Source organism: Anguilla rostrata, chromosome 5, assembly GCF_018555375.3.
Source record: "Anguilla rostrata isolate EN2019 chromosome 5, ASM1855537v3, whole genome shotgun sequence".
NCBI lineage: Eukaryota > Metazoa > Chordata > Actinopteri > Anguilliformes > Anguillidae > Anguilla > Anguilla rostrata.
This window is the reverse complement of record NC_057937.1, coordinates 16,514,352-16,541,416: the sequence shown is the minus strand read 5'-3', so window position 1 is coordinate 16,541,416 and position 27,065 is coordinate 16,514,352. Positions and strand designations below refer to the sequence as shown.

The 27,065-nt window shown below is 43.3% G+C and overlaps 3 protein-coding genes across 6 annotated transcripts in view; all 3 read right to left on the bottom strand.

Moving 5' to 3' along the window:
* ripor1 (RHO family interacting cell polarization regulator 1) overlaps window positions 1–8,458 on the bottom strand; it is a 92,226-nt gene extending 83,768 nt beyond the window's left edge. The window contains exons 1-2 of one of the 2 annotated variants that reach the window (XM_064335404.1): window positions 8,076–8,458; window positions 7,412–7,514 (exon numbers count right to left, since the gene is read on the bottom strand). The gene's annotated coding sequence lies outside the window, so the exon portion shown is untranslated. The remainder of the gene's footprint in view (window positions 1–7,411; window positions 7,515–8,075) is intronic. The other variant, XM_064335403.1, reaches the window with a different exon arrangement.
* A 6,158-nt stretch (window positions 8,459–14,616) lies between these two features.
* Window positions 14,617–21,867, bottom strand: vrk3 (VRK serine/threonine kinase 3). 3 transcript variants are annotated; one of them, XM_064335396.1, is made up of 15 exons: window positions 21,709–21,867; window positions 20,727–20,956; window positions 20,402–20,542; window positions 19,896–20,033; window positions 19,092–19,232; window positions 18,529–18,584; window positions 18,076–18,142; window positions 17,812–17,896; window positions 17,603–17,702; window positions 16,990–17,082; window positions 16,583–16,715; window positions 16,196–16,316; window positions 15,895–15,953; window positions 15,501–15,637; window positions 14,617–15,100 (listed from the first exon to the last, which is right to left on the bottom strand). In XM_064335396.1, the coding sequence occupies exons 2-15, from the start codon at window positions 20,953–20,955 to the stop codon at window positions 15,095–15,097; spliced, it is 1,506 nt and encodes a 501-aa protein (XP_064191466.1). In that variant the 5' UTR covers window position 20,956; window positions 21,709–21,867; the 3' UTR covers window positions 14,617–15,094. The 3 variants fall into 3 exon arrangements, with proteins under 3 accessions (XP_064191466.1, XP_064191465.1, XP_064191467.1); XM_064335395.1 differs by lacking the exon at window positions 21,709–21,867 and adding an exon at window positions 21,285–21,545; XM_064335397.1 differs by lacking the exons at window positions 19,896–20,033; window positions 21,709–21,867 and adding an exon at window positions 21,285–21,551.
* A 263-nt stretch (window positions 21,868–22,130) lies between these two features.
* zgc:158868 (uncharacterized protein LOC791147 homolog) lies at window positions 22,131–25,581 on the bottom strand. Its single transcript, XM_064335398.1, is given in 5 exon segments — window positions 22,131–22,347; window positions 23,323–23,472; window positions 23,936–24,123; window positions 24,454–24,508; window positions 25,177–25,581. Coding segments are annotated over 5 exon segments (654 nt in total). The 5' UTR covers window positions 25,324–25,581; the 3' UTR covers window positions 22,131–22,233.
* Between the last annotated feature and the right edge of the window lie 1,484 nt (window positions 25,582–27,065).

Here is a 27,065-nt window from a genome sequence, read left to right as displayed (position 1 = left end):
GCTGACAGCAACAGCAGGATGAATTCTGATGTGTACAGAAACATCTTATCTTCTCAGATCCAACCAAATTCCTCCAAACTAACTAGATAGCACTTCACCTTAGAGCAGGACAATGACCCCAAACATACTGCTAAAACAACCAAGGAAAATTTTTTAAATTTTCTTGACTGATCAAGTCAATCACCCAACCTGAATCCAACTGAACATGCATTTCACTGGCTGAAGACAAGGCTGAAGGCAAAAAGCCCCCAAAACAAACATACTGAAGATAAATGCAGTACTGGCCTGGCAGAGTTTATACTAATCAGTCCAATTACTTTTGATCCCTTAAAATGGGTGAACTGTGTATGAAAAGGGCTGTAATGCCTACATGGATCACCTGATGTAAATGTACAGTAAATACCCACAAATTAAAGCTGACCCTTTACCCTCATTTTCAGTGCAGTTTCGCAAGTTTTGCACGGACATGAGTATAAGAAAGACATTTAATGTGGGGCCGGCTGGTGGTCTCAACAAATGAACTTGCTGCAGGCCAGTCACCCAGGGTGGGTTGCTGGTGTGCAATGCAATGATCTCATCTTGGCTAACTGAATGCCTCCCATCCTAGAAACAATAGTTTGGTGTCCTCCAGGGCTGCTGGCCAGTCTGGACAGGCAGTCTAGTCTAGTTCAGACAGCAGACCATGGGGCCCATCCACATATCAGAACAGTGCCTTAACAGGGTGAGCCACCCAGGTGTCCATGAGGTAGGCTTTTTAAAGGCAAAAGCTCTAAGAAACAAATCTTTTTTAATTACCTGAAAACATTTTTTAAATTACATAAAAACATTTTTTAAGTTACATATTAAGAAGAGAATGCGAGTGTAAATAATGTAAATCCCCTTCACAATTTTCCAAGGTTAACCAAATGCCTTCCTTTGATATATTATCAATAGGCTGTGCAGTCATATTCTCCTCATAACACGCACGCACACCTTGTTGTTAAAAAGTGTTTTCCAAGGAATGTCAAAGTTCCTTGGTCAATCAGGGGGCCTTCACCTTGTGGCCTCTTGTGAATACAAACAGCTCAGGAATGCACCATTCATAGAGAGCCGTGGAAGCTCTGTGCTGTTGCCACGGCAGCGAGGTGTAAGTGTGGAGTCCTGACACAATGTTATCTCCCTGAAACTTTCTGTGTGACAGTGAGCCAATAGTACACACGTGAGAATGTCCTTGTGCCAGTCACCGATGGGAAGGACAAGATGGGGGGTGGGGGGGGGCTAAATAATTTCTCCTGGGGTGCTGGCATCAGCATAAAGGATACCAGTCATGGAGAGGCGTGGAAAGGACAGGCCCATCTCGCCTCTCTTGCAGGAACGGCAAAAACAATAAGCCAAAGCCTCTCTATTCTGTACAGTAATGTTGTGAGTAACCATGGCTGTGAGGCTGTGGAAATCCCCACTTTCTGCCTCTGTGTGCTGTTACAGTAGATAGACCGTAAATTAAGCAATCTCAGGCTAATTACAGCCTGGATTTAAAAATAAAAATTGTTGACTGATTCACCATGTTTCCTGTCTGCACCGGCCTCTTTTCTGGAGTGAGTGTGAACGGGCACACACATATTCATGTACTACACTCACACACACGCACACATACACACATATACTGTACACAGATGGACACAGACACACAGTCACACACACATAGACACACAAACATGCAAAGCGACACACATGCAGATGTTTTCTTGATTTATTCAAGATTATATCTCTATGTCTTGCTATTCATTCTGAAATTGTATCAGTAAGGATAAACCCATCTCCTGTGTGAGGATCAGAGGGGATAAACCCATCTCCTGTGTGAGGATCAGAGGGGATAAACCCATCTCCAGTATGAGGATCAGTGGAGATAAACCCATCTCCAGTATGAGGATCAGAGGGGATAAACCCATCTCCTGTATGAGGATCAGAGGGGATAAACCCATCTCCAGTATGAGGATCAGAGGGGATAAACCCATCTCCTGTATGAGGATCAGTGGGGATAAGCCCATCTCCTGTATGAGGATCAGTGGTGATAAACCCATCTCCTGTATGAGGATCAGTGGTGATAAACCCATCTCCTGTATGAGGATCAGTGGGGATAAGCCCATCTCCTGGAGCATACCACACAAATCATGTGAATCAAACAACAGTGGTCTACAAACTGCTACTCATGGTTCGAATCAGTGAACCACTCAGAACCGGTGACAACTGGATTAATTTTGAGGTTCAAGAAACCACACAACAGAGTACCTTCACGTTAGGTGCCAATCATCGCCTCTTTGACCTGCTCCTCTCCACAGTAACGTGTCCCACACCCTCTCCGCAGGGCTAACCTTCACCTCTCAGCCCCCTCACTAGCTGGCATCCTCTCAGACAGGAAGAGGGGCATCACTGGCGCCCCACGGCTCACCCAGCCTCCAAAACAAGTGCCTGCACATCTGCACTAATAAACATTTCCTCTTTCTCCGGCCATCTCTTTATCTCCCACACACAATAGGAGCCTTCCTGCCAACTTTCCTAAAACTGTGAGCGTACAGTATGAGAGAGAGAGAGAGAGAGAGAGAGAGAGCAAGAGAAAGGGCAAGCAAAGATAAACTACAGGTAAACCACGGCTACCTCTTGGCATGGAAGACCCATAATCTGCAAGATGTTGAGACTTGAGACAGAGCTACACTTTCTCCTCATATGCAACACAAACAATGAATCAAGGAATCCATACATGTTACTTAAGTGCCAATTTTCAAATACTATATTTTTTTTTATGTAAGTGATAACAAAAAAATGATAACGATAACCAATGATTAAACAGACACAGGCCACGAACTACCAGTCCCTCCTGGTTGAAGCTGTGCCATGTTCAATACTGCCTATTGCGCCATTGTGGATAACATCCACATTATTAATCCAATATTACAAAAAATATCAGAAGCCCATGAGACAGATGCACTATAATTTTAATTAATATTGCAACCCCTCCAAATCATAGTTCTTGTGATTGGCTGTGGCTGAATCCTCAGTTTTTGTAAATAATTTCCAAAGCAGAGACCAGGTTCGGCACAGGACACAGGCAAAGGAATCATCCTGAGAGGGTCACTTTGTGAACTCTGCAACCGCAAAAGTGCTTTCCGCTGACTTAGGCCGGCTCGGAAGGTAATGCCTAAACTAAAACCGGCGATGCAGATCCATGGCACTTGCCAAAGGTAGAAGACTAAATACTAGTCATCTGAGAACACACACACACGCGCACACACACATAAACACAGCCCGAATTTACATTAGCCCATCTGAAAACAAACAGCCACGCGGAGGCTCACATTCCCGTGAAGTGTTTGCATACGTAGCGGTGATGCTGCCTGCACTTGCCAAAGCTCTGGAGCTGGATGAGGCCTGGAGGCGGGCGGCAGAGCTGGCCAAACAGATGAAGCTGCTGTTGTCGGCTGCAGACTTAAGGAAGCTTAAGCAGCCAGGGAAATGATAGTGTCACTCACTCACAGATAGATTTACTGAGTGACTGACTGACTAATTCATCAATTATTCATGGACCAACTGAATTGACAACTGACTGACTGACTGACTGACTGACTCACTGGTTCATTCACTAACTCACTCATTAATTCATTTAGACTCACTCACTGATAAATTCACTCACTCACACGGATTCACTCGCTCACCCCCTGGCTCACTCACTCACACACTCACTCATTTACCGACTTGAATGACTGACCGCCTCCCTCACTCTCACTTAGCCAGATTTTACCATTTAAGTACAAAGGAGCTTTTCACCAGACCGTTCCGACTGGAGCCAGCTCCAGTCTGGCAACTGGAGCCAGGAGCCCTGTGAGGCACCATGACAGGATTTCCTCTGCCTCCTCATTCAAGAGGGACTCCTCTGGCCACACGGGAGTCCGCCTGCAGGAAGTGCAGCTCACTGATGCATCGGCTAAGCGCTAGCTAGCTAGGCTGAAAGCTCAGCGTAGGGCACACATTTAAGTCTGCACTTCTCCAGAAACTGATGTAGGACATTTCTGCAATGCGATGGGCTCACAAGTTCAATTGGATATTCCAAATTAGGAAAATATAGTGATAATAGAGTGATAAAACATTTTAATTTTAAAGTCATGGTATGAGACGAAGCCCCTCTCTGCGAATGTGAAGTCAAGAGTTGATGCAAGCCAGCTTTTTCTCACAAAGACGTCTATCTGCGGAGGGAAGCTGTTCCAGGAGCGAAAGCTCCTGCTCTAATGCGATTAAAATGCGAGCTCTCTCACTCTCATGTCTACAGCTGGGACACTGATAGCGATAAGTAGGAGAACTGTTTGAAAAACAGGAATTTCTGGCCTCTGCAGTACTGAAAACAGAACATAAGTTACACCCCCCCCCTCCCCCCTACACACACACACACTCACACACATACACATGCACTCACATACTGACCCTAACACTGCATATGCACACACACACACACAACACATACACTCACACTCACTCATAAACACATATGTACAAACACACAAAATCTACACACAATATCCCCACTAGGATGTCCCCTCTGTGGTGCTCAGAGTGCACATGTTCCTGTACACATAGCACAGAGGGATGCTGGGTGTAAAATGCAAATGCAGGACGTCCGTACAACGCAAGGACAACGAAACATCTGTGCCACAACAACCAAGACAAATATTAATACAGAGGGGGGAGGGGGCAACGAGGTCACCTGCATTCCATTCCCCTTCCCCTAATGGGCTGTTGGTCATCGCCGGGGATGACTGCAGAGGGGTCACCGGGGCCCTCCGTGGCATGTCCCGCGGGACGCGCACGCAAGCGAATGACCCCCATGGCGAAAGCACCCCCAAAGATTAAACATCATAAAACGGTCCACTCCACCACAAAGGGGCTGGGAAATTGTGGCGTGCATGTGCACGGGGCTTTCTCTCTGTAAGCACGCAGCGCTAAGAATGATCTGTGCTCTTCGTCTTCGTCATCATCACTGTCATCATTATTACCATTATCTGTAGCTTCCTGTGAAACCTTCTTCATAAGAACCACATTCAGGCTTCGTAAATATTATATAGCCCTTTCATAAGATATATACGCATAGGCATGTAAGCTTAAGCCAAGTGACATTGATTGCCATAGCATGTGCCACATTGTCACATTAATGGTGATAGATCATAGATGACAAAGCCATGAACTTCTAATATGGTATGTTATGTTAACAGCATGTGATATGGATTCCCAAACAGCATACCCTATGACTGTCTATGGTAGCTGGGACATGAATGTTTAAGCAGTGTTTATGAGGGCGTTATGTATTGTTTACGAACCCTTATCGTGATTCTATTTACTAAGCATTTCTTTGACTTTTTATTTTAGCTGCTAGTTTTGTATCTGAAGCTATAATCTGCCCAAATACCACTTTGGCTATTTGCACCAATAGATTTCCCATTACCTGCCTATTACCCTTAAGCTTACCTTTAACTATTGACACCTGGCTGGATAGGTTCTCCTGTATTTCTGGGTTCCTCCCACCATTTCTTCCCAGTGGGGACGTTTTCCTTTCACTGTTTGAGTGTTTCTTCTTCCCTCTGGGGAGTTTTTACCTCACTTTCTGGATTATTGGTGGTTCAGGGTCAGACTTGACTAATTTTTTACATTTTCTGTTTCAGCAAAATGTTTTTGTGACAGTGTCTCTGTAAAAAGTGCTACACAAATGAAATAAATATAATAAATAAATATGAGATAAATAAAAAAATAAAAAAATGGATTTACCTGCTCAGCAAATGCTAGGGTTGCTCACTCTGTGCGACTTAAATATGAAACATAAAACATATGTGTGAGCTGGAAAAGAGTGGGAGGGTTCATTTTTTCTGTTACAACAATATTGGGGTAACTATAGAAACACAAGTTCTACCACAGGAGTGATATCTGGTAGTTTATTTATTCAACGGTCTGTTTTGTTTCTCATCTTACTGGCAGAGAAGAATGAAATGTTTAATTCTGCACTGCCAGTAAAATCAGTAAAACACAGTACAAAGGATACGGAACAAAGGACGTCCTATCTGGGCTGAACCCAGGACTGCTGGCAACTGTACCAGGACCCAAATCTGGCCAGTTCTGGTTTCTAGTTTAGTTACCAGCCCAAAATATAACACAGCCACTCAGCACTGAGATTAAAGAACTGACTTCATATCCCAGAGGTCACAGGGGCGATTCCCAGGTCAGGCACCCATTAGCCAGTGGCAAGCTAAGGAAGTGAAAAATAACACTTACCAAAGCAGCCGAGCTCACTGTGGATGCGGGTCTGCTGAGGACTGTGATGTTAATGTAGGGTACCTTGGCCTTTTGCCATGTAAACTTACATCTCCACTTCCTGAATAAACGCTTTTAAACCAGCATATATGGCACACAGAGTCTGACATTTTCCCCACAGAAATCACCACAATAATGCATAAAGAAGGGAGACATCATCAACCGTCACAAACAAAATCAGTCAGATCAAAGAAAAAGAATACTGAAGGAGATGGATATGGCAGGTTTTGATGCCAGGTTTTCAGTATTTCTCCTCTCTCTCTCTCTCTCTCTCTCTCTCTCTCTCTCTCGAGGGCACACACACACACACAGACACACACAAGTAAGCAACCAAGCATGCGTGCGTGCACAGTTTTCAAACTATAAAACTGAGAGACAGGTTATGACACAAAAGTGAATTGCATGAGCGTAGCCTCCTGGACACCAAACTCACACAGTTTGAAGTGTGCATTCATTTAACTGTTTGTCCAGGAACAAATTCAACATTCCAGCACTGACCTACACAATGACCCTGTGGCTGGGTCACTGGCCAAAGCAAGTGAAATACAGGAATGCCAGTGCAAGCAATAATCAGTTGAATGTGCCATGAACAATTGTTTTCTTTATGTCATCATTCCTAACAGGTAATAGGATATCTGTGCGTGTTTTTTATATGCATAGCTCAGGCAAATCTTGTGAAAATGAAGGTCTTGTTTCGTGTAAACTAGGTAAGAACAGCTATTAAGCAGTCAGTCTAGAAGAAAGTATGCAATACATGCAATTTAATGCACTGCCAATTGCCAAGATACTTGTTGGAGTTCTCTTGTATCAGTATTTAATGCTAAGAATCCCATTTGGTTTCCATTCATTTGCTCTAAAAGCTGGCATCAGAATTCAGTTCAGTGAGTATTTGAGTTACGTCCAGGAGCACGCCGAGTTCCGTTTATTAGAACTGCTGACCACGTGCAGAGAGCTGCGCTCGCAGCCGCTGCGTTTCCTCTACATTGCAGCACGTGGATTAAAGACCCTTTTCTAAAACCCAGCGGTTGCCCGGGCAACGTCAGCCGCGGAGTGCAACATCGAAAGCAAGCTGCGGTGGGCTCACTGCTTTGGACTTGAAATTGTGCCAATTTTCTTTCTCGCTGGAATCTGACGGGAATGGCTCGGACTGGCGCAGGGGACTACCCCACACCAATAACATCTGGCAACTGATTAATAAGGGAGGAAGGAAAACACTGTTTCTCAAGTCAGTTTACCCACCTTACTCAACAAGCTGCGTTTGTTTATATTTCACTCTGCGCTATGGAACATGTACGAAATAAGACAGCCAGCCGTAAAAACAGCCACCGTAGCATACATAAACACTGCGCACTTCAAAAGTAGTGCAAACTTCATTTGTGAGTGATTGCACATCTCCTAGCCACTCCGACGCATAGATAAAATATTAAATTCTGAAATTAATAGTTATGAGAGGAAGGGAGAGAAACTGGGTGTCTGTAGGCTAGTGTAGTCTAAATTTGTACTGAAACTACAAAAACAATACCACCACCCGTTCAAAGAATGTAACAATGTAAATAATGTGTACGGTATTTAATTTTAAGGACGGTGCGTAAAAGTTGTAATATTAATGTAATACAGTAGGCTACCTTTTATTGTAACACAATGCATCAACTAAAACCCTGCACTGATCTGCACTCGCGCCAATCTGCGCACTCGTAACTGAAGTACTCCAAGGTGCACAAATTAATTAACGTGGAGACCGCGCTTACCTCGGCGGTGACTGTCAGACTGCGACGGAGTCCCAAATCCAAATGGCAATTTCAGGGTAGCCTATATGTCTTTCGAATAAACCACAGGCTAGTATCCCAGTGGAAAAATTATTTTTGCTTGATCAGTGGAGTCATACAGTCCAGTTTACCGTATAGAGCTTCTGTTGCCTTCTATCGTGCTTTTCAGTTAAGTTAGACAGTTTCCTATAATCCCTCCTCTTAAGCGGAGGGACAACAAGCGACAGCGACCTCCTTTTTCTGCTATCCTGCGCAGGGTGTTGGGGAGATGAAAAGTGAACGAAAGATTTAAAGACAACTCCTGTCTCAACATCGTTTAGCTCGCAGCTTCTGCGGTTTGTTGGCAGCAGATGGAGTCCCCTCCGTGTCATACAATCCTGTTGGCCCGAGTGCTAAACCCCGTATGATTGAGCCCCTTGTCAGATTAGTTAATTAACACGCTAAATTTACGCGGTCCGGGATCTACACAACATAGGCTAGTTCTGACAGCCAATAATTAAAAGGGACAAACTTCTTGTTGAATATTTTATGCAATGTAAAGACTAAAAAGTAGAATGGAATTTCTTAATTTTATAATAGTTAAAAAAAAACAGGTAGGCTACTTGCGGTCATTGCTGCTTTTTACTTGGCTAAATCTGCTACTAACATGTCATTTCATTTTCTGTCCAGAACACTAACATGCAGATACTTCACACTCTAAAATAGCCAAACGCCAATGTAAAGAAACACGCTTCTCTTCGGTTCCTCCCCGACTTGATGGTCAAAATATACCAGTTTGGGTACCAAATTAAATTCTCGCGCTAAATCGATTGAGATTCAGTTTTTTACATTCTTGCGAGCTCTGTCAAGTGGCTCAATAAAGAAGGACGTGTAATATTTTACTAGTCGCTGCCCTTCTCGGAAATATTAATAGGAGCCCACAGAAAAAAGGCACTGCAAGCAGTCTTCCCTCGCGTCTCTCTCCCACTCGCACAACTCCCACAGCGTGCTCGGAATGTAACCTTATGGTATTTAGCTACAGTGTGAGGCCGCGTGAAGGTTTAGATCAAACATTGTACGAAAAACAAAACAAACAAATAATAATCATCAAATAAACTGGTATTCCAGCTTCCCATCCACAAAAGGAATTCTGGACAATTGGCAACTCAAGTAAATCAATTATTAAAGCGCATTCATGAAACTACAAATATAGAATCTTAATGAATTAGGATTTCGTGTTACATAACAGCTTTCAAAACAATAACCTTATCAGAGTAATTGAAAGATTTATTTTACAAATGTCAGAACACGTATGTATGAATCTCCAGGGGGCAAAATAGAATGATCATTTTTGCATGGAACTTGGAGAGTAATTTTATATGCAATAGCATCGATTATATTCAAATTCATTTGTTACTGTTCGCTGAACTGAGTATCTTCCAAAGTAAAGTTTTCCTGGCCACACCTGTGAAAGACCAACAGTTCCCATCAACAAAATCTGATGATAAGAGATATCAGCCTCACTTTAAAGTGACAGGCTAATGTTTCACTCTATCTACCGGAGGGATTTTAAATCTAAGCTGATATGGTACAGTACTCAGGCACATCTATGTCCAAACATCTGAACACTCTACAGGAGTGGTTCCTTAACTTTGAGCCCACTACCTGCTTAATGAGTAGGTACTGGAGACCATCACTGGCAACCTGGCATATGTTCAAATATAGAAAAAAATAGTTAAAATGTAAAAAAGAAGAAACGAGCTACATCATAAATAGTACTGTCAACATAAAAGCCACAGTGTTTAATTTCATTGCTGGTGAATGTAAACAAAAGTATATTTCATACAGCTAGTTCTTTCATGTGTTGTGACTAACCTCAACCGCTCTCACCATTGTGTTCCAGCCCACAGACTGGGAACCACTGCTCTACAGCATTGATGTACTGTATATTTAATCAAATATGTGTGTCCATTTTAATTTATATAATTATATTCTGTGTATGTACATCATTCCTCAAAATAACTATAACTACTGTTTACACTCACTGGATTATATTTCATTAACTGTCAACGGTCATTAGAGAATCAGAGGTCTTCAGATTCTCTGTTTCTGCTTCTTGGAATGATCTTCAAAATGTATCATTGTATCAATTACAGGAGCTCATTACTTTAAATGAATTTAAAGTTAGAGTCAAAGACCTGGAATTCAGAACAATTGTGCTTTCTGATTGTTATATGACTTTATTACAGTCTCCTTTTTAAGTTTCAATGTATAATTCTTTTACGTGTGCCATTACCATTTTTTTTTGTAACAGGTGTTTCAGCTGTTTTCTTGGCCAGATCACTTGCACAAGGGATTCTGAATCTCAAAATACTAACCTGTTTAACCCTCCTGTTATGTTGCGGGTCAAATTGACCCTTTTTAAAGTTTGAAAATCTAGGAAATACTACAATTTTTTCAGTAGGAAACTTTTTACTGGCTTAATAGTGTAATCACATTTTAAATGAAAATGGTTCATTTCATGTATTTGCAACCCTTATGGGGATGACCGGCATTTGCCTGTACCTAAAATGAACAAACAAGGTTTAAATAAGTTAAATCATCCTTGCTTTTTATTGTAACCAGTCAAAATTCTAGCTGTTTATGGTACAAATACTCTAAGAAATAAAATACAGAGGAGATATGGTTTTTTTTAAGGAAAAATTCCTAATGTACCATAAAGGTTATAATGTTCTTGGTACTATAAGTGCCCACTTTTACAAGAAAAGGTTTAATGAATATTAACCCATGCTGGGTAAATTTTTACCCATAAAGGTCATGCCCCAGTGGCAAGCATTATACCTTTTAGGGACTTTTTATGGACTATGTTTCTGAGAACACTGATGTAAAAATCTTCACTGACCGTCACAAGGGCCACATTTGCATGTTGAATCACTTTGCAGTTAATGTGAATATATCTAGGTGCTTGGAGTGGAAATAACTAGTCAATGTTCCACTGGCACACCAAACTAAAGGCAGGATTATCATAGGTATGTTCGTCAATAGTTTGTAGGCCGAAGCATCATCTAAGAAGAAGCTAGTTTTACTTGCATGTTTGTTTGTTAGCAATCATTTTTTGTCCTTCTTTTGCTCACAACAGAATCACAGAACACTCTTGTCTGTACTGGCCAGCAGTGAACTGTTCCTACTACAAGTAGCTGATAATAAACCCACAGGAATGCGAAAAACATGCACTGGTCCGAACTTGGGGGGGGGGGGGAGTCTTGGTTATTGTTGACAACAGGCAACAGGGTCAGAGGTCAAGAGGGTGAAGGGTAGAACTAATGATGTACTGTATACATTAACTAGACTTGCATCACTGGTTCAGCACTTTCCCACTGTATGGCTACCTGGCATTTGATATCTTTGGCCCAAAAGCTGTTCTTTCCCATATATTATCATTGGGATAAGCTGTTTTCATGAAAGATAGAGTCTAAAAATCATGCTACAGAGGTCGACTCAAAGACTAACCCTTTGAGAAAAATGTTCAGGCATTTCTCACTTGCTGACTTCTTGCCCTACCTGGCTAGAGTTACATTCCGCTGCAGTGCAGACCTACCTAGCATTCTACTTCCATTCCCAATTTTTCCCTATGAGATTTTCTCAACTCTAGAAAGCACAATATAGCATTGGCGCCCACATATAAAAGTAAAATATTACGATTATGTTCATGTCAGTGATTGCTGTTGTAATTAAACTGTCACAAATTGATTTGAGAGACTTTGTAATGTAGCCTGGCTGATGAGTGACTGTTTGCCATGTGACTGAAGGGATAGAGCGCCACCCTGTGGTCTATTGTAAGAATGGAAAATTCTGCATTCACAGGAAGGGAGGGGGTAGAATTCTACTGTACTCCACACATCACATGCTTCCTGCTTTGTGCTTTTGATGTTTCTGTGGGAACAAAACTTGATTATAAATAACCTGTTACAAATACAATAAATAAGTAATACTTATTCTGTACCCGGTCAGTCACAAAATGGCATTATGGTGGCGTAATGTGAAAGTGTAAGATGGAAAGTGGAACAGCACTGGACAGAAAAGCCAAAGCAAAATTGGCTATTTTGCACTGTATTTTTAATCCAGATACTTAAAATCCAATAGCCTGTCAGGCTGACATTGATATTTTTGAAAACTGCAGATTACAAGAAAAAAATGTATGTGGACATTGTGATATGATTGCTGATGAGGCCTCTGATTTATGTATAGAGTTTTGGGAAATGTGCAGGAAGGGAATATTGGGTTCCTTCATTGCCAACAATGAAATGCGCTGAATTCATTTGTGCAGGGGCAAAACTCTACAATTGCGAAGGTCACTGTGATTGACGTGGAAGATAAGGAGGATGATCCAGAATTTGTTCCCTCAGCATCACTGTCAGCCATGACATCACCAACAGCCAGTCAGTCCGATCGAGGTGAGGTTGCACCACATTGTTTTCCACATTGCTGTCTATATAATATGTCTTATTAAGGACAATAGTCAGAATTTTCCATTTATTTTATCTTTCTTTGTCTGACAATCTCTCCCTCTCGTTCTCCCTCTCTTGTCTGGAGGGAAGAGCAAGGCCACGAGTGAAAGGTCCACATATGGCCCAGAGCTAATGGCAGAGGGCGATCAGGTGACGGACACAGCTGGCAGGAAGTGGAAGCTAGTCAAATTGCTGAGTCAGAGCGATAGAGAGATCATAAGGGAGTGAGCTCATGGGGCCTGAAAAATCATGCCCTTTCTGTCACCCAAATAACCTGTGGGGGGGAAAACTGTCAGTCTCCCAAAACCTAAAACACATTAGGGTTTGGGCTTTGGGGTTGGGGAGGTCTGAGGTTTGGTTCTAATGTGTGGTTACAAAGAGAAGAATAACATTAGAATGGTTGATGACAAGAGCTAGCTGTTTAGTGAATCTAGACTGTGAGAGGAATTGAAACAAAAGCTCTACGAAAGTTTTGCCGTTGTCATTACCCAGAATGCACTCTAGTGTGGGGGTGGGGGTGTGTGCTTTATCCTCCCCAAGCTTATCGATTTTAGTTGAAAGAGGGGAACTCTGTTGCAACCCCTGCCCATCATCAATACTGCTAGCACTCGGAGACTCATGGGAGCTGAAGTTCATGCCAGTCCATGACCAAAACTAAACTACATATCCCACATATGGCCTGGGTGTCCAATGACAAAAAAGTACAAAACTCAAAAGAAGATATATTTTTACTGTGTTTATATGAACAGATCTCCACATTACACGCCTGAGTGTGGCTGCTGTTGATGCTCTTTCATTTCTGTGGGAGAAGCACCCCTACCTCCTGGTGGCCATGATGCTGTAAAGCGGTGAGTGGAGTTTTGCATGCAAGTGGGACAGGCTGCTGCAGAGGGTAATAGGAAGTTCAGGAGCAAGAGGTGATGTGCCACAGCACACTTATTCATTCATTTTCATAACAGTCTCTATGGATGATGGAGGGATAAAAAAAAGTGACAAAATGTTTCCTGGAGCCATCACTGGGGACATGTTGCACTGGAATTCATCTGACAGCGGATTGGATGATGGTGCAGAACAATGGGAGTGTGTAAGGGAAAGAGGACAGGAAGGAAGGAGGAGGCTGGAAGAAAAAAAGAGCATCCAGAGATACGTTGCTGTGTGAGGGAAGTGGGGGGGTTCAGAAAAGTGATATGGCAAAGTCATCACAGGTTTCCGATTTGTCCCAATCCCTGCTATGAAGCCAAAAACCGGGCTGAGAGGGTAAGGTGGATGTGCACCCAAGAGCCTCTGCTGGGAGTTCAGCAGGAAGTGGACGCTAACCAAATTACCAAGTCAGAAGTCATATAGTACGGTGAGCAGGAGGGCCCAAGAAACCACATGCTAGTGCTTTGGCTTCCAGAAACAAAAGGCTAGAGCAGAAGAGAGACCGGCCTGGGAGGGAGGTTTTGACTGAGGGGCCTTTAACAAGGCAGAAAAAACAACGTCAGTTGTGAAGTTTGACCAAGACCATAAATACAGAAAACACAAGCTCACCAGTCAAGTGGTTCAGTGACAGACGGACAGTATTCAAAGAATGGTTTTCTCTGAATTTATTCAGCCTACGTGTATGTCTCTGCAGCTCTGAATGTGAATTCAGGAAGTTTAGTTACTGCTAAAGTGGAGACCTTGATGACTCATATCAGTTTGTGGCAGCCACCACATAGATCCAGTAAAGTACAAAACAGCAATACTGTAATATAGAAACCTGGACTCACTGCTAATTAGTGTTAGCTGCTTTTAGCTTGTTAGCAAGCAATATATACAGTAATGCACTAATGAAAAGCCAATAGCCTATTCTTCTGTGTTTTGCACTATTACCCCGCAAATACAGTACACTTCCTACTCTAAAGCATTGTTCATTAAAATGGTGATGAATTCTGTAGGAATACAGGATTGCTGTATTGGAGACGACTCCAAAGAGCATTCTAATGATGTCATTCTAATGATGTCAACAGTCATACATAAGCATGAAAACAACATGAAAAACAGAAGAAGCAGCATTTTACTAAAACATTTTTTATTCCCAATGAATGGATTAATCTGCCCACAAATGCAAATATTAAAAACTATTCTTCAAGCATAAAACACAAAATCCCAATGACCTCTAAAACGGAGAATGTTCCATGGATGTGGCTCACATCTAGCATACCCAACACAAACAAATTCCAGTATATGTGATATTTCAGTGATACAAACTTTAGAACATGTGTTCTGAATCCCATCTCAAAACAGGGTGGGGGTGAAACCCACCCTCCTAATACTTCAACCAGTATTTTAAAAACCAAACCAGCAAACCAGACCAAAAAAAACACCAACCCAGTGCAATAACATTGATTAAATTAACGGAAAATGACTATATTAAACAAAAACAAATCAAAGCATGTCAAAATTAGCAGTCACATTCTAGTCCCGTGGTTTAAAAACACACAAACTCAGCATAAAACATCCCCCGATGAGAACTTTCCTTCCTCTTCCAGGCTACACCTGTGAAGACAAACAGTTCCAATCAACAAAATCTGCTTCAAAGAGACAGCAAATTGCTTTAGAACATCTGGCAGATATTTCACTCACTAACACCAAATAGGCTGGATAAAATGTCAGTGGAGTCAGTGAGACACTGAAAGTTTTTTATAAGTTAAAGAAAATACAATATTAAAGACAAACAATAAACTCATTTGTACAAGGACCCCTGCAGGGCATTGCCCTTCCTCAAACCCAGGTCCAGCAGGAAATAATTCAGCAGGTTTTATACCCCACTTCTCGGCTCTGAAAAGTGTATTGGTTGAATCCATGTCTTGGTGATTTGAGGGGGGGATTTAAATTTCGGTTAGATTCACTGTGGCTCCTGCACTAATGTCAGCTGAGCCTGCACAGGTGTCCTTACCTGCAGGTCAATGGGCTGATCCAGAGACGCCCCCAATTTGTGCAGGGCCCCAAGCAGTCCGCTGTGCAGCTGCTGGTAATCGGGCTTCTCTGTGTACTGCAGGCTCATCACCTGGGACAGGTAAACCTGCACCGCACCTGTAGAGCACAGCACAGGCGAAGCCCTCGTCTCAGACACTGCATGGCCAGGCTCGGCACCACTGACTCAGATAACGTCACCCACACTGCAGACTGGTGCTTCCGGCGCTTTCTCTCACGTTCACGGGGAAAATTTACTGATTCCTGCAGTCATATAGAGATTTTACCCACTTAATATTTGATCATTTTATTTTATTTTTATCAGAGTAGTCAGAAGACTAAGATAAAGATGAAGATGTGCCCACATCAACACACACCTGCCATCTTTTTCCTCCCAAAACACTGGGTCCTGAGTCCTTGAACATCAGTCATGTATCTGTGTTCAGACAGAGATTGTAGAGATTAGGCATTACAAATGAACATCACCTCATAAGGAATTACTAAATCAAAAGGTATTTGTAAGAATACAACAGATCAAAGACAAACAAACACACAAATGCTATGACACCGTTAACACATAGATAATTTTTTTAATTTGAACCTGTAAATGAAAACTGAGAGTGACATGCATTTGTTTCACTGTGACAGTTGACCTTTGACCTATGGATGCCCTCTCACCTTTCCTTCTCAGCCATGACCTTGGCAGGGCAGTCTGTGAGCGAGGTCCAGGGCAGAGCACCTGCTAGCCAGCTCAGCATGCAGTACCCCAAGGCCTGCAGGTCACTGCGTCTGGATGGGCCTGGGGCGGGTGGGGGAATGGGGGGTGAAAGCGGAGGGGTGAGCAGGGTCACCAACAAAAACAGAGGTAAAACAGAGGTCAGAGGTCAAGAGATTGCAGGGAAAAATATACAGTAGATTTCTATGTGCATTCATCTCAAGGTACTGAATTCATGGCAGCGTCACTGCTGACCACAGGGCGGAACACAGCTGTCCGTAGCGCCACCCTTGGGGGGGAGGGGGGGGGGGTACAATCGAGCAGGATAAGGGGACCTTGTTTCGGCTCACCTGCCCCTTTGTGAGAGTCCACGCTGATGAACTCGACGGCGCCCTCGTGTGGCGTGCGGCTCCCCTCCCGGTACTCCACGTGCTTCCCGCTGGGGCAGTAGCGGAAAGCGTGGCAGTATCCCGCCAGGTACACCTGGGGACAGGTGAGCGACATCCAACTCATTCCACCGCCTCACTTATCATATGACTCCATGTCATCTTGCCATCCACACAGTGAGGAGTCCGTCTCATCTGACTAAGACCAGGGGGAGTGGCACCTACTTTAGGCAGGATTTAAATTAAAGAACCTGTGTGGTCAATTGGGGCAGGACAAATTCACCTGAGCTGGGACAGGTTCACTCGTTTGGGTCAAGGGTCATGTGGGACCGACTCACCAGTGTGAGTCCAGTGGTAAAGGACACACTCACCTGTGAGGGCTTTGTGAAGTCGATGTAGATGTTCTCAGCGTGGATGTCAGCGTGGACGTACTCGTTCTCGTGGATGTACTCCAGCACGTCCAGCTGGGGGAGGAGACGGGCGGAACGCGTGAGCCGTGATCAGTAACAATTCAGCAGCACTGCAGGTTGATGGACTCAACCCCTGACACCCTGATCTCTATGTTAGAGCAAGTGAATGCAGGCATGGCAGTTTGACTTGTAATCTGATTGCTGATTGGAGCAGAGTGCCACCTGGTGGTGCTGCCTGGTAAAGGAAGAAAGGCTGCCTTAGCACAGGAAAGAATCAAGAGAAAAATATTCGGCTACTCTGCATCACGCTTTCCTGCCTCTTGCTGTCTCCATGACAACAACAGTGGATTAACAGTGGGAAACCGGTGAGGGCTTACACTGAAGGATCTTCATGCAGCTCTATCAGTATTAATCTGCAGAACCATAAGCAGCTGTACAAATCCACAGAACAACATACAGGCGGAGCCAGGATGCAAGTGGGTGCAGTATTTGGCAGAAGGGCCAAAGCACGGGGAGAGTGACATGGGAAGAACAGAACTGTCATATATACAAACACAGCAGGTCCTGTACTCACTATTCGGCAAGAGAGCTGCAGAACAGCTTTCTCAGACAGCACTTCCCCTTCAAGCATAAAGGACTGCAGAGTTTGGCCCATGTTAGGTAAGATCAGAAACCTAGGGACACATAAACACAAACACACACGCACACACACACACCAATGAGGCAACATTCACTGGCTGGATTCTCTGTGACACGAATACTCACACACGTGCACACACACACCTGTATGAATCTGCATGGAGCCCAAAGCCATCACAGGAAGGAAGGCCCAGAAAATCCATCTGTTTGTCCTTCTTCCACTTCTTCACTAGAGGGTAAAATAAACATATGGACAAAAATAAACATATGGACAAGCCTGATTCACTTGAAGACAGTTTTTAGGTTCAACTCTAAATACTGTACCAACGACCCAAGTATGTAAAGAAAAAGAAAATGTCTGGTGATCTGTCAGTCACCAGCAGAGGTCCCTGGGAAGTGGTGTCTTACCTGACGTGGGTTTGGCTGCCCTCTGCAAGAAGTTCTGCTCATTGAAGATTTTCCCATCTTTCGAAGCCTATAAAAAAAAAACACATTACAACTACAGCCAGTGGAACTGGGAAATACATTAATAACAATTAAATAACAATAAAATAATCCAAATGGAAGACCTTAGGATTGGATTAAACCCTCTCACACAGTCTGTGCTTAATCACCCTAAGAAAATGAAATCTTCTGCAACAGGATGACATCATTCTAATGAAGACCAGGGCTGGCATGAAACTGCTGTGATAAGAACCAATCAGCAAGTGAGTTCACTGTAAAAAAAAAAACCCAAGCAGAGTATCTGTGCACCAGACCTGCTCTGGAGATAGAATTCCCTTGTGGCAAAGAGCACAACAGGGTTGCAGATATGAGCTGAACACTGACAGAAAGCAGAAACCCACTCGAGACTTTACTCACCAGTTTGAGTATGTGTTCGTAGTCTGCAGAACAGGCTCTTGTTGTGACCTGCTGAACTGAAGAACCAATAATGGAAACAAAGAAGCATTATTAAACCAAAAATCCACTTCTATCACCTAACTTTCTTTATGTGCCATGATAAATAATTAGCCACATAAATAAAGATTATTAAGTTCTTAGTTACCCCTTAGTTACTGTTAGTAAACCAGTCAATCTTTCAACAAAGAAAGATTCTGATCGAATCTTGGGGGTACAGGTACAAACTGCCACATAATTTACCTAAACATTACCCAGGGGGAAGCTTTCAGCTGACATGCTGACATAACATTCCCTATTTCATCAAGTAATGACATACAAACATACCGCACACCACAATACAACATTATATTTCATACACCCTGGAACCTACATCTGGGAGCAAGACTCACATAGAGCCTAATCTGTTATCTCAACCCCAAGCATTCCGATTGGCGGGGAGATCGAAGCTCCCGCCTCCCCTGACATCTTAAGAGGAGATGCATTTTTTCATCCAGACTATGGCTTTTGGGGCCCTGTGCACTCACCCCCATAGAAGATCTCTGTATCGCTCTGACTCAGCAGTTTGACCAGTTTCCACTGCACGCCAGCTGTGTCCGTCACCTGCTCGCCCTCCTCCAGTGGCTTTGGGGGAGATGCACGCTTCATTCTTTTGGACTTGTTCTTTGCTGTGTAGCAGAGAAAAAGAAAGAGAAAGACAGAGTGAGAGATAAAGAGAGACAGTTCAAATCAGGCTTCTCTGCTTGCTCGTGATGGTAAACCAGCGCCCATGACCGTGTGAACTAGACACCATCATTCTCAGGGCAGCAGTTCTCAACCCTCGCCCTGCAGGTTTGTGTTATTAATCAGCACTTGACTGATGGATTAAAGAGGTTCATTACACTGTTATCGCACTATAAACTCACTGACTGGCTACTTGGGCCTACACTGGCTGCTGATTTTATGGTGAAGCACACGCAGCAGCTGACCAGAGCCATGGCTGAGAGCCACTGCACTAGGAGCACTGGCTTTTCAACAGGGGGTCCACAGACCCTTGGGAGTCCTTGAAGACACTGTAGGGGGGTACCTGGCTTGATACACAATGACTATAAAGATAATTGGGAAAATATTTCAAAATATAATTTAAAAAAATATACAACCCCTTTAAACTTATGATGGGGGGCCCTACACATGCCTTTGAGTCTGGGTGGGGATCCTTGGATCAGAAAAAGGTTGAAAACCCCTCCTCTAAGACATGCAGAGAGTGACACCAGATTTTAGCCACCCCACCAATGCAGCTCTCCCTCCCAACTGTAGAGCAGAATGTGGAGGAGAACACTGCACTTCCTCACCTACAGCGGGTGATTTGGGGGATTTGGGTGATTTGGGTGATGACGAGGTCAAAACCCCTGCGTTGGCCTGTTCTTCTTGGCTGACATTTGCATGGGCCTGCCGTTTCCAAGGTGACGACAAGGCTTTTGGGCTCTTACCTGTAAAAAAAAACTGGGTGTGTAAAACAGACTGGGCAAAGGTAAATGAGCTCAGCTGATTGACAGCTGAGCTCATTTACCCCAGGTTATGGAAGCGTTTGGTGCTAAATTCTCTTGGTGTAACCAATGAGCAAAGACTGAAGCTGCATTTTTGGGGCCCGCTAAAGTCCCAGCACGTTCGGTTTTTTTTATGTAAAAAAAAAGATGGGACTAGAGACCAACAAAAACATGTAAAAACTGAATTCTGTGGCCCGCGGATGACAGTGTCCCTAAATGACCGCATAGAGTGTTTATGCCAGCAGGTGGCGTAGCCTCAGAGAACATTACGAGCGGAGTTGTTAAGCCGACACCACATTTCCCTCACTCACCGGCAGCTGCAGATTTTGGGGACGCGGCGAGCAGGGGTGTGGCCGACGCCAGCAAGGGGCTGGCGGACTCCGTGACTTTGACTAACTTCTGGGTCCGGCGCAGAGGGGAGCGCGGCAGACCAGAAACAGAGCTGGCGGGACCTGTGGAGAACGGACAAGCATCTTGACCCACATATCAATAAGAAAGACCGCATCTTTTAGGACTTAGTTTGAAGTAATGCCCCAATGGTAGCCAGCTGAAGTGTAAATGTGGACTACTGCATGTATATCTATGTATTCTGCACATGTATGTGGGTATGTGCGTGTTGGCCTGCAGTTTTTGTACCATCACCAGTGTGCTGTATCAGCTCTGCTTGGGTGGGCCAGGGGGAGCTCTGCAGTTGCGCTGCGACAGAGCCGTCAGTCACACTGGTCTGTGGAGCGGCTGGTGAGCTGGTGGATGAGTCGACCTGTGCTGTGTCCAGAAGGAAGGGCAGCTTCTGTCCGCAAGACGGGCAGAACTTGAAGTTTGTTAGCAGCTTGAAGCCACACTCAGGGCAGAAGTTTAAGGGCATTCTGAAAAAGAAACTAGAGCTTATTGTTGTTCGGAGAAACAGCAATGCTGGGTTAGCAGGCATACTCTCTCAAAAGTTTACAGTTTGCTTTATCAACAGGAAGCATATCCCTGACAGTAATAATGCAAAGCTAGCTTTTTCATGCAGTCACAGAACGTGAACTGTCGTGCATACATATTGTTTTCATTGCCCTGCGTGTGAAGACAAGCAGATAGCGGGATCGCACGCAATGTCTTATGAATTCCCTGGTTTCGTGGGGATCGTTAAACTGAAGAAATCCTTGCTGCGTTCATGGCCTGTACGAGCAGGGCACAGACAGGGTGAATTACCCAACAGAACAGGCTTCCTGGCGCTTCAGCGTAAAGTATAACATAAATAAAGCGAATTGTCCTTCCGAGTAGCTGATCTCCATGAAGACCTTCATGTTTGCCAATTGTTCATTCCAAACATTCCAGAAAAGTAGAATGCGACTATAGCGGTCTCCTATGTACTGACAGTTAGCTTGAAAATAAATGCACTTTATGCAACTAAGGGATCTTGAAAGCAAAGACGACTTGTACGAAACGTATGCACTCGTCTACACCTGAGTTAACGATAGTTCGCGACATAGACACTATATGGTTAACGAACCAACAGTCAACCCCTCCCCCCCCCCCCATACGTTAGCAGTATGATACAGAAAGAATAAACTGTGTTTTCCTTCTGGTGTCATCTATGTTAGGTTACTGTACTTAAAGCACACATTTTCTGTACCTTCAAGTCTGCGAAGTATGGGGGAAAAAACACGAATTCATTCCCTGAGCGCAACAACTGTTCACCAACTGTTCCTTCCTTAAAATCACATGATCAAAACAGACATCATTCCTACGGCAGCCAGCAAGAGCCAAATTTAGCAGTTTAACATCGCAGGGACCACCGACTTCTTTATCAGTTTATTTTGCCTTTTCAACGCATAATAATAATAATAATAATAATAATTGATGCTGTTATGGATGACATAACTACTTATTTATGAGTTTAATAAATATAATTTATATAAATCAAAATGAATTCATATTTAATGGACCAAAAGTAAAAATGTTATTTCTCAGGTTTGAGGTAAGCAATGAGACAAAATACTGTCGCAATTGCTGCTTCACTCTGTGGGTCATTGAATACAAAAAATATTAGCTGGATTTGAGTGGACAAAATGCTTCATTTTATTTTATTTACCAGACAAAGTACAAAGTGGTCACACAAATTGCTACATAAAGATCTGGCAGTTGCTCAGCTGGAACATCACCAGGGGATCCCGTTCCCCTCCCAGTCCAGCAGAGTGCCGCTGTCTGTGCTTGTGAGGGAGGAAATGACTCGCAGCATCCCACTAGCGCTGTCTGCGAACGCCAGCGGAGCCTGCTCCACACAAACACACCGTGAACCCTGGTTATGTTTTACCTTTAAGACCACAAAAATGTGTACCACAATGCTCTGCCAACATTACAAATGTATAACAAATCTCCCTGCGTATGGAGCTGACCAAATACCAATACCGCTATAAACTGGGTTTTAAAACAAGATGAACAATATTGGTATATGGTGGCCAGCATTTCCTCACTCATGCTTACAGATTCACGGAGCTCTGCGTCCCAAGTGCTCATGAAAACAATAGAACACTCAGCTGAGTGGGTGATATTACCACAAATTCTCCCTTCTTTGTCATAAACCAAAGTTGGGCTCCTACCAAAAGCATTGTTAAACAATAGTTCTGTGTTCAACCGCAAACCACCATGTCTTCGTTCTATAACTCCAGATCTTTACAAGTCCTCCACAACTCCCACCTCTTCCCTGGGGTGAGGTCACACCCTTTACTCGATTTGGAAGGAAAAGACCTGCGTGTTACAGTATGTCATGGTGTTGTAACACACCCCCCCCCCCCAAAAAAAAAAAAAAAGTGTGTGCAAGTGTGTTTATGTGTGTCTGTGTGTAAAAGGGGTATGAGACTGACCTTCACACTGTGCGTGAGACTTCGTATGTGACTGTGTGTGACTGTGTGAGGCTGTGTAGTGTGTGTGTTTATGTGTGTGTGTGTGTGTGGGTATGTGCGTAATTGTGTGTTTAAATGTATTTGTGAGGCTGGGTGTCTGTGTGTCCATGTGCAAGGCTATGTGTTTTTACTAGTCAGCAGAAGACTGTAAACCAGAACTGGTGTTTCCCTGGCTCAATATACAGTATGTATCAAAAGTCATGGTGCAATGACTGAAAGTTACAGTGTCACCAATGCAATTAAGTAGGTTGAATAACATATTCCAGTGGTGAATTCAGCTTTCTGAAGTGGGGATGCTGGCATTGCCTGGATGATGTCCAGGTAAGCAGGGGCTTGTGGGATACGTTGCTGGTGCGGTAGGGATACATGGTAGCCTCGGCGAAGGTTTCAGAGCACTTCTCTATGGAGGACAGCACGGAGGAGACGTTGATGATGGCAGGCATGCTATGGGATCCAGGCAGGGCAGAAGCTCTCCGCATGTATGGTAGGAACTCCTTACAGGAAGTGATACAACATGAGTCCATCATTTCACTGATTTCAAGAGAACAGATATGGTTTCTGTAAATACTGCTTTCAGTATTGGAATGACACATTTTACAGGTGATGGGCTCAGCCACAGCAAGTTGCATTCCAATTGGACTCCTTCAGTGCTGGGCCCTCTCGTTAATATTGGTCACTGATTGGTCGAATGCTGAATGACAGTAGAAGGGACCAAAATCACAGTCTCATACCCTCAGTGCCCATCAAAATATTGGCACCATTGATAAAAAAAATATTAAAAAGCATAAAAATCTGTAATAAAATAAAATAAATAAATAGCACAGGTAATGAGCTATACTGTATAATTAGACAGCTGGGTATTTACCTAAACAAGTTCAGTACCTTTCTTAAAGGAGAAATGGCAGTGTCCCCCCAGAGTGCTCCACCAATGGAAGTGCCCGACACACACGTGCTCACCTTGGCAACAAGCATGGGTCCCACCACATTGGTGACATCCACATCTACCATTTACTTCATGTCTGTGTCCTGCAGATTGCTCTGAATGTTCACGCCAGCATTGTTGGTCAGCAGACTCAGGCTACCATCCCCTAGTTGGCACCCCACGACCCCGGAGGCCTCTTTAATGCTGGCTGGGTCCGAAGTGTCTGCCAATCACACGCCACGGTCAGACTCAGGTACCCTCTGGCTGGTTACACAATGCTGACATGACAGTTGTTGCCATGGTGTTGCTTGGTTTGAGGCTAATGAGTGAGCATAACCACCCTTCCCCCTAATAAATTTAGAATCATCAAACAAGCCACTGTTTTACTGTTTTGAACAGGCACTCTCTCTCTCTCTCTCTCTCGCTTTCTCTCTCTCTCAAACACACACACACAAAATAGCCACCCTGATTCTGAAGTGAAATAGCTTGTACTGACTGAATAAATCAATCAGTGTTGTGAATAAATGAAATTCATCAAAAAAAAAAGCCTTACCCAAGGGGATGATGGTGATCAGTTTCAAGTGTTTCTGCAAGAGGTCTTTCAAGGCCTTAAAAAAAATAGAAGGAAAAAAAATACACATTTCCGAGAGCTTAGGTTACATTCACACATTCCAGTCCACTTCAGTGTTGTGATGTTCAGAGCATAGTCTGAGAACGCCCTGTAAACGAGAGTCATGTTGTTGCCAAATGTACGCCGTTTGTAAGATCTAATGGCAAAGAAGTGTTAATCGGAAGAACAAAAAGATCCCAGTGTCTAAATAAAGGTTAGAGGTCTCTCTCTCTCTCTCTCTCTCTCTCTCTCTCTCTCTCTCTCCACACACACAAACAAACAAAATAATTATGAGTATAATTACATAAGAACATAAGAAAACATAACTACAAGAGCAGGCTGCTCAGCCCATCTGGACATACCATTTAACTGAAAGCTAGAGTAACCAGGCAGAACTGTGTCCACCACAAGGGTCCCTCCTCTAGTGCATACCCTGGTAAACTGTCCTTAATTATGTAATCATGTCCTAATATCAGGTTTAAGATTCAACGATTTCTAAAGCTGTAGAGTGTAAATATAGATCTAAATAACATCTAAATAAAGTGTGCTCCTATTAAGTTGCATTGATCGTTTGTTTAGATGACATAGAACATGGCGTCTACCTCTTTAACATATGGTATCCTGCAGCTCTTTCTCAGCTCACAGAATTCTATGGTCCAGTACTACCTTTGCCCTGGGTCCTCCAGGGTCACGGCAACCGGCAAAGATCTGGGATGGAGGGGTCGCCGATTCAGCCAGCTGTCGCACGAGCTCGAGTCCAATTCCCCGGTTGGACCCGGTCACCAGCACGCCATCGTATATCCCTGTGTCCATGGCCACTTTGCTGTCCGCCCACCACCTGTGAGTGAACAACCTGCACCTTGGTGAGGGTTTGTGCCTAACTACCTCAGTAAATATTTACCTAGGCTGTACCCTATCTCCAAGATAACCCAGAAAAGTCACCTCCCCCACTCACAAAGACATGACACGGGTTGACATTCACACAGCCATTTATATTGTTACATCTTCACATCAATGGTGTTAGAACCATCGCATACTGGCTACTGGGGTGTTGCCAGATATAGTCGACTAATCACCCATTGTTTTCCCCACACACACAGTGGACTTGGCAGATGATGCAGGGATGCAATCAGTTATATGTAGAAAGCCACATAAATTAGCATCAAGACAAGCTTAGCCATTGGGATGAGACATTAAAGTGAATGATGATGAGCTTAGGCAATGCTGTATATCAGTCTCAGGCTCTGCACTGATTTGCATTAAATGGAAGTGATCAGTGACAAACGTAACCCCCTGGAGAAACAATCAGCAGATTAAAATGATTTCGAAGATGAGTGTCATAGCACATATTTGAAATGGCTTGTTTTAAATGTGATGCTCTTGCGCTTTATGACTGTTGGGATAAAATGTAAAAGTTGTTTTCCTACGAGCCTAATATGAACTCTCATTCTTTTACTGAGAAATGTTTTTGCAAAGAAATACTTGAATATGTTCCAAACTCAATATTTAACTGTCAGTTTCACATCCAATATTCAACTATCAGCTCTTTCTCAAAACAAACTTTATCTCAGATTCATGACTCACATTCACATTTATGCAGACATATTAATTCACACAGTAAATATAGCGTACAGTAGGTGGCTGATAAAGTCACTAGAACACTATTTATGTCATGCAGGTAAAATATATAAACATACAAAATTAGCCACGAAGCGGCGCTAGTTACAAGCACAAGGCAAACCAATGGACGAAGTGCATGGTACGGTGTACACTTCCCTGAAACGTACTTGATGTTCCTATGGTCCAAAGATAAACAGCACGAAAAGACACTGAATCTGTAGTACAGAAAATGTTATGAAGGTTGTAATATAGTACTAAATAGCGGTAGTCACGTGGTTGAAATAGTAAGGTATCATTGCGTTGAATATACGCATTTTTTTCTTAATATGTTTGGAATTATGTTGTTTTCTTGATTGTATAAAATTCAGTCACATGTATTCATTAGGTTTTATTTGCAGCAGCGTACGACGAGGTTAAGTTATACATTACAATAAGTAAGAACAAAGATGAGTCCTGCCGCGGAGAAACTATGCGGATGGATTCCACGGACTCGTGTACAGGCGTCACGTTCCCGTCAGAGAGATTATTCACTATTCACGGACCTCAGCTGTTCCGGAGATATAATTGTGCAGAAATGACAAATGCCAAGAAAAAATGCGTTATGGAATCATAAACCAGAACCATCATTGTGCATTGTTTGTCCTCAATTTTTCCATAACATTTTACCACTAATAATTATTTTACCAAATATTGAATAATATGTGAATAATTTATTAGCCACTTGTTTAATAGCTGAGCCGGAATTATATGATGCCTGTTCATCTCTGAAAGATAATGTATCTTTCTTTCTCCCTGTCCCATTCTGGTGTGAAAGGGTAAAAATCTGAGTGATTTAGGATAAAATATGCATAGCCTACCACAAATTGTTTAACAGCCCGTTTCAGAAAACTTGCATCAACAAACCAATTTGTATGGCCTTTTGGTCTGGGTACGCG

Bases quoted from the DNA above. Each gene is read 5' to 3' on its own strand.
- vrk3 (XM_064335395.1), bottom strand. From the start codon at position 21,379: ATGAAGGTCTTCATGGAGATCAGCTACTCGGAAGGACAATTCGCTTTA. The intron at 20,034-20,401 runs GTGAGTGAGGGA...TTTTTTTTACAG, and splicing joins CCCAAAATCTGCAGCTGCCG to GTAAGAGCCCAAAAGCCTTG. The intron at 17,897-18,075 runs GTAAGACACCAC...TTTACCCTCTAG, and splicing joins GGCAGCCAAACCCACGTCAG to TGAAGAAGTGGAAGAAGGAC.